The sequence below is a fragment of the Engraulis encrasicolus genome, chromosome 18 (genome assembly GCF_034702125.1).
Source record: "Engraulis encrasicolus isolate BLACKSEA-1 chromosome 18, IST_EnEncr_1.0, whole genome shotgun sequence".
NCBI lineage: Eukaryota > Metazoa > Chordata > Actinopteri > Clupeiformes > Engraulidae > Engraulis > Engraulis encrasicolus.
Genome location: NC_085874.1, coordinates 2,242,276 through 2,249,775, shown reverse-complemented (window position 1 = coordinate 2,249,775; position 7,500 = coordinate 2,242,276). Strand labels below are relative to the sequence as shown.

At 44.2% G+C, this 7,500-nt stretch overlaps 1 protein-coding gene across 5 annotated transcripts in view; it reads right to left on the bottom strand.

Moving 5' to 3' along the window:
* Positions 1-7,500, bottom strand: part of LOC134468876 (ryanodine receptor 3-like) — a 204,102-nt gene that overhangs the window by 176,579 nt on the left and 20,023 nt on the right. For all 5 annotated transcript variants that reach the window (XM_063222788.1, XM_063222790.1, XM_063222791.1 and 2 more), the window contains exon 2: positions 3,288-3,407. In XM_063222788.1, coding sequence (XP_063078858.1) covers positions 3,288-3,407 — 120 coding nt within the window. The remainder of the gene's footprint in view (positions 1-3,287; positions 3,408-7,500) is intronic.

Here is a 7,500-nt window from a genome sequence, read left to right as displayed (position 1 = left end):
CAAGACTGGTACAGACTGATACAGAAAACAGCCAAGGTGGGCAGTCATGGGTGAGCGGTTAGGGCGTCAGACTTGCATCCCAGAGGTTGCCGGTTCGACTCCCGACCCGCCAGGTTGGTGGGGAGAGTAATCAACCAGTGCTCTCCCCCATCCTCCTCCATGACTGAGGTACCCTGAGCATGGTACCGTCCCACCGCACTGCTCCCCATGGGGCGCCACTGAGGGCTGCCCCCTTGCACGGGTGAGGCATAAATGCAATTTCGTTGTGTGCAGTGTGCAGTGTTCACTTGTGTGCTGTGGAGTGCTGTGTCACAATGACAATGGGAGTTGGAGTTTCCCAATGGGCTTTCACTTTCACTTTCAATAAATTGTTGCTCAGTATCTGACTACTTGTATTGCCTCATCATGACTGATTAAACATTTGCTTCGCTTTCAGTAGAAATGTAATGCATTGCAATGCATTGTAGAATCGGATCGGATCGCATCGCATCGCTACCTCCCGAATCTTGATCGAATCGGATCGTGAGGGCAGTGCCAATCCACACCACTAATAAAAGGTCCCTGAGAAGCATCCTCAGTGAGGACCCTCAGAGGGATAAGTCTCCTCAAGCCGCCTCGTGTCTGTCTACTCTGGTACTCAGGCTGCCTATGCCTGTCTCTTCTGATGCTCTCTCTGCCTGTGCCTGGTCCCATGTCTCTCTGCTTTGATGCCCAGTGCCTGCGCCTGGCTTCCCCGTCAGTCTCTTCTGTCGTGAAGCTACCCGTCATCAGAGTATTGGCTCTCTGTGACAGAGCGATAGGCTGAGTTGTAAATTGTACATGACATCCGATAGTCCAATCCACTCCTGACAGAGGAGTTCAAGTTCTCCAGCAATGCATCTCTTCGCACGGCGCGGTGTTAAAACAAACAAACAATCAGCAGCTCATCCCACCCCATAGAAGAATTTGCGGTGAGATCAATTTGGCATGGCACGAGGTAACACTATATTGGAAATCTGGTCACGGTTTTATTTCTCGGGCTGAGTGGCAGGTTTACAGTACCGTTTTGCAATAATAGACAGCAAACTCCCCTCAGCCCCACTCCCCCCTTTCCTCCAATCCAGCCAACTGCAACACCTCGCTCCCACTGCCTTGATCCCCCACTCCTGCCACTGTTCCTGCCAGCTAATGAAAGCAACACCTTTTCTGATGCTTCCACTAATGGCTAGGAAGGATACAGTCAGCCGCAATGTGGAATTAATGTGTTACGTTCATTATGTCTTGTCGTTAAATCAAGTCATTCGTTTTCTTTTGTTTTGGGCACACCTCTGTTACTTTAGCTGATTACAAAACACGTCTCATATCAACACCTCTGTCACCCTCTGGGGGAGATAGACGTTACACCGTCGAAACACGTCAGAGAAAGGAAAAACCTTTAACATGACTGAAATAAAGGAAAACGTATGACTTGCTAGGAGAATGATCATATCGCTCCTGTATGGTTCTTTAGTTTTGACGGAAAAACTCTCGGTGCCAGCTAAGATGCCTTAAAGTGACACCTTTTGTGATGCCTAAGCTAACACCTAAAAAATATATAGGATATGTAGCCTAACTTTATTATAGGCCTCTTGGTATGGGGCTGTACTTTTTCATTAAAAATGTCCAAAGTCTCCAGCTGTTAAAGGATTTATCCGGAGTTGGAACAAGTTTGCCTGATTTTTGCATGTTTGGGATGAAATACAGTCACTCTAGAGCAAAATCAAGGCAAAAGGATGCGTTTTGAGAAAGTTTGATAATATCACGTTAGCCTCGTTAGCCATATCAGCTATGCAATATGAAAGATGCGGGCATCGTTTTTCGGCAGTTACACACATTTCAAAAACACAACATTTTAAAGTCTTGCACAGCTCAAAACAACGTCACACGTACCTCATTATATGTTGAGGGTATCCACACATAAACCGAAGTGTCCAAAGTCCTTCATGTATTCTTGAAAGGTCTGCAGAATGTGTTTTGTGAAGCTACTACCTTGAGAATATCTAAATAACGGTCAAGACAACTATTTGACACTAAAGTCCACCAAGTAGATTGCCGAGTGCGTCGCACCATCAGCTGTGGTTACTCGCTATGGAAATAATCATAGCTGATGGTGCGACGCACTCGGCAATCTACTTGGTGGGCTTTAGTGTCAAATAGTTGTCTTGACCGTAATTTAGATATTCTCAAGGTAGTAGCTTCACAAAACACATTCTGCAGACCTTTCAAGAATACATGAAGGACTTTGGACACTTCGGTTTATGAGTGGATACCCTCAACATATTACGAGGTAAGTGTGACGTTGTTTTGAGCTGTGCAAGACTTTAAAATGTTGTGTTTTTGAAATGTGTGTAACTGCCGAAAAACGATGCCCGCATCTTTCATATTGCATAGCTGATATGGCTAACGAGGCTAACGTGATATTATCAAACTTTCTCAAAACGCATCCTTTTGCCTTGATTTTGCTCTAGAGTGACTGTATTTTATCCCAAACATGCAAAAATCAGGCAAACTTGTTCCAACTCCGGATAAATCCTTTAATGCAGATCAGGGACTGGCTTTGCGTTTTTGCTGACGTTAGCAAAAAAAAAGGATGCACAATTTTGCTCTCGGCACCTTCAAATTAAATTATAGAGGAGGATCTATATCAACCATAACTCATCACAGCGTGTGGTAGACAGGGGATGTGGGGATGAATTTTGCAAATAACGTAGGTACATAAACTGTGTCAGCTCCTTCGTAACTTTGAGTTCAAATGGGGGGCTAAAATATGTTTTGCCAGGAGATCCTTGGCACGGTGTGGCATTGTATGGTCATTCATTAGGAAATTGTTAATGAAATTTCACACTGAGCTACAGCCGTATAAATATATTATAGCTCCCCGACACAAACACTTCTATGACAAGATTAGACATCTCTCTCTCTATCTCTGGATCTCTCTCTCTATCTCTGGATCTCTCTCTCTCTCTCTCTCTCTCTCTCTCTCTCTCTCTCTCTCTGTCTCCTCTCTCTCTCTCTCTCTCTCTCTCTCTCTCACACACACACACTCTCAATATCAGTTCTTTCCATATCTCTCACACATCTTCCTTGCCATCTCCCCGTGCTCTTATTTGGCAGGCCAGTCATGATCAAAGGCCCTCAGTAAACATCCCCCAGGTGTCAATGGGGCATGTGGGATGGGCTGGCTGGAAGGATTGTTTTTATTTTGTTCTTTTTTTATTTATTTACTTTCTGCTGAGGTCATCTCAGTGCATGCAGGCTCCAGGGCTCACCTTAGCATCGGACGTGGACTCTAGGAAACAGAGAGGGTTCCCGAGGCCTTCTGCTCCCAGGCAAAACTTTCGATTCTCCTTCTGGATCACAGCAACGCACTGCACAACCACTTCATCATCCTAACGAGAGAAGAAGAAAAATGGGAGATTATATACCATATGTCATAGACCACACTGTAAAAAAGAAATTCATCAAACCAGCTTCAAAAGTGAGGCAATCTAGTGTTTCACCACCCCTTTCCAGTTACTGAGCTTTCAGCCTCAAGGACCTTCAACAAGAAAAGCTTGGTCTTTTGGGGACTGGGTGACTGAAAGCTGTCAGATGTCCGTGTGGAAACATTTTTTATTCCATGTTCAAAGTTTTGTTCATGTCTGGCCACTTTTAGTTGCGAGAACGGTGTAATCCATTTAAATAGGCACCACATTAAAACAAAAATAATTATTTCAACCAACCCAAAAAGTACAACAACCTTGTGCAAGAGGTAGTTGTGCAGACGTATTGTCTAATGTGTGTAGTGGGTTCACACCATGTGCATGAGCAAAGTGTTTTTTTTAAAATAGCAGAGAGAGAAAGGCATGATTTACAACATTGGGCAGACTGTATAGCCTACATGTACCTGTATTTATAGTATACAGTGTGTTGATACTTAACACCAATATCTTAACTTAGAAGACCTAGACGTTCAGTTTTCCTGTCTTGACACCAAAATTGCCAGACAAAAAAGTCTCACAGACTTTCTAGTCTCACGGACACTCTCACTCTCACAGACCACTCTATGCTCCAAAAGAGCCCTTTTTTATTAATGGCAGATATAGACGATGTGCCACAGGTTACAACATTGCCCATACAGTATGTTGATTTATTACACCAATTTCTACACTTGGAGAGCCAGGAATTCAGCTCACACCTTGACAAATAGTGCAGCACAAGCAAACAGTGTATAGGGCCACTCGATGAATGAGCAGAGCTTTTTGTGATGACAGGTAGAAAAAACACGATTTACAGTCCATCACATGACATGATTCAGCTGATCTCTGAAAAGCAGGAAGACTCAAGATTGACAACCCACCCACTTTGTCAGACAAAAATAATGTAAGACCACTATGCATCGATACAGCATTTCTGGCGATAGCCGATAGTGAACGAAGTAACCTCATTTCCAACATTACATTGTTGATGCAGAAGCCTGGAACGCTGTTCAACTTTCAGAATACACTAGTTGACTATAGCGTGCAACATGCAGATGTACACTGAACAGTAAGCACATGTCAACGGGCTTCCTCCCAAACTATATTTTAAAAACAATAGTAGCCTCTTGGTGCAGATGGGCCCACGGGCGGGCCCAGCCGGATCTCTCAGAATTCCATGGAATGGACACAAAATCCGTGTCAGTTTCACAGATTTTGCCAAAACTCCATGCCCCTGGATCCAATCCATTGAAACATTTTGTTGTGCAGGTAGACCTTGTGCATCTCTGTATATCTCTGGAGCTAATCTTACCCCGTCTCTTTGTACGGGGAGACAAACTCACATTTCCCTACTCAGTGTCTGAAACATTGGCCCTTTTTTGTTTTGTTTTATACTTCTTTCTTTTGTCTTGTGGAAAACTGTGGAACTTTTATAATAAGACTGACTCCACAGGGGATTATTTGAGTTTAGAGAAAACTCTCTATAAACTTTATTTGCCTGGACAGCTGCCACGTAACTTAAAAAAGAATAAATATATATAGTGAATACTGCAGAACTTATTTATTACAGACACCCAGAATGGCCCCATCGCCTGAAAACCCTGACAGTGGAAGACAGAAAAAGAGAGGAGATTAGGAGACAGAGAAAGACAGAGATTGAGTAAGAGAAGAGAGAGAACAAGAGATTGATAAGACAGTGGCAGAAAGGGAGAGAGAGAGAGAGAGAGAGAGAGAGAGAGAGAGAGAGAGAGAGAGAGGGAGAGAGAGAGAGAGAGAGAGAGAGAGAGAGAGAGAGAGAGAGAGAGAGAGAGAGAGAGAACAGTCAGTCATGTCACACACTGTTCCTGAATGGTCTCCTGTCTGCAAGGCTTTGGCGCAGGCCTACAGGGAGAATATTGATTTGCGTCTCACCACACCCCCACCCACGCACGCACCTCCCCACCAAACACCATTACCACACACACTGACACATCCCACTGACTCACACATGTACGTATGCTCATACATACACATGCTTACTCACAACTCTCTCTCTCAGACACACACACGCACTAACAATCACTCTCACTCACATGCACTCAAGCACACATGCATACGCACACACGCACGCACACTCACACACTCTCGCGCACACACACACATGCACGCTCGCACGCACGCACACACACACACACACACGCACACCTGCCAACATGCGGTCCCTATTAATCTGGCCTGATGGTTGCCACGGGTTGCCACGGGACTCAAGCAATCGAAGCGCTGCAATTCATTAAACACTGTCAGGCCACGCGCAGCTACTGTATACCGCAACGCAACGGCTGCTCATCCAGGAGTTCTCGACAGGTCCCATCACACGCCATGACACACACACATGTGCACACACACACACACACACACACTGCAAAACCCACAGAGTCACACTACTGTATGTTGCCTGCTCTTTTTCTCTCTCGCCCGTGCCCGCACCCTCTCCCGCACGCCCCCCCCCCCTCTCTCAAACAGACACACACACACACACACACAAACATGAACACACAAAAATAAAAACACTGAATGAAAACTGAAAAATGCACTTCACATAACTACAGTACAATAACTGCACTGTTTTATGAGCCACCAATCATTCAAGCTGTGAATCAAACTTTAAATTAAAAAGACATTTAGTCGCAATTACACAATGAGTCATAAATGTCAGCTGTGACTGATGTGTACACAGCTGAGTCCGTCCAGCTGAGCTTGGCTGTTCCCCTCAGAGTACACTCTCTATGTTCTGCTTGTACGTGAATATTTAACACTGCCTTCTTTAGTCGGTTTCTTTGTTGGTTTGTCAACAGCCTAACTCAAAACGTATGGACAAAAAAAATGGAATTGAAGATTTTTTCAGGATGGGACAGAACGGCTAACATAGAACAGATTTGTTTTTGTCAAATGTATCAATAATGCAGTGGATGAGGGTCAGGGCTAGTCAGGGCTAGTCAGGGCTAGTCTTACAAGAATAAGAAGATACAAGGACACAAGGGCAGTTTATTGGTCACGTACATACAGTATAGCCACTCCCGTGAAATATAAAGTGAAATAAATTGGCCTGTGCTGAAGGAGTCTTTCTGTTCTTAAGACAGCCTTGGCTAGCATGTGGTAATGCACTATATAAGATCAGAGGGAGGATCAAAACTGTATTTTAACAAGCAATCTGTGAAGTGACTGCAAGTGGGCCTGTGTTGTGCAATATGTACCGTTGGCAAGAATTATATTAATGCATAAATATCAGTTGTGGGTGGTGTGGCCGGTATGTACACCCAAGTACAGCTTTCAGCTGCTTATTTAGCATTTGCTAGTCCTCAAACCTGTCCACAGATACTCAGCTTCTGCAGTACATGCATATTTTGAAGATAACATTTTTATTTCAAAAACTGTATAGGATTCGGACTCAGATTTGGGTGAGGTAATGTGCTTGAAACAACACAGAGAAACAACCCATCAGTATAGTGATTGTGAGTGGGGTGGTCTTGCCCTGTGTAGGCGGGAATAGTGTTAGGACTGAACATCACCATCAAGGCAGCCTCTCTCAGTGTCTGCTAATACATACGCTCATGTTTGAAATCTGGTCCTCAACTAATTATACTGTTTGTGATTCTTTGGTAAGCCGACACTCAGTATTCTTAGTAGTCTTTTTATACTTCTTATTAAGTCATTAAATGTGATACGCTGTAATTACGATGGAATTCACAGGCCAGCAGAATATGTACTGACTAAGCTAAAGTGGATAGTGTACAGACGCAAATTGGGCTCTGTGACTGTGGCTGAAAACATTCATTTCCCCATCAAGCCATGCAGGGGCCCTCTGCCAAAGTTCCCCATTCTGAGGCCATTTTGTCAGCGCATTGTGCAGTAAAGAAGATTAGTGACCACAAAGCCACAAACATCATTGCAGTCTAATCAGTCCCCCACACCACTCCTCTTGGGCAGTCAACATCCAGTAATACCAAACACTACAGCTTTCTGTGTACACACACAAATGAAGGTA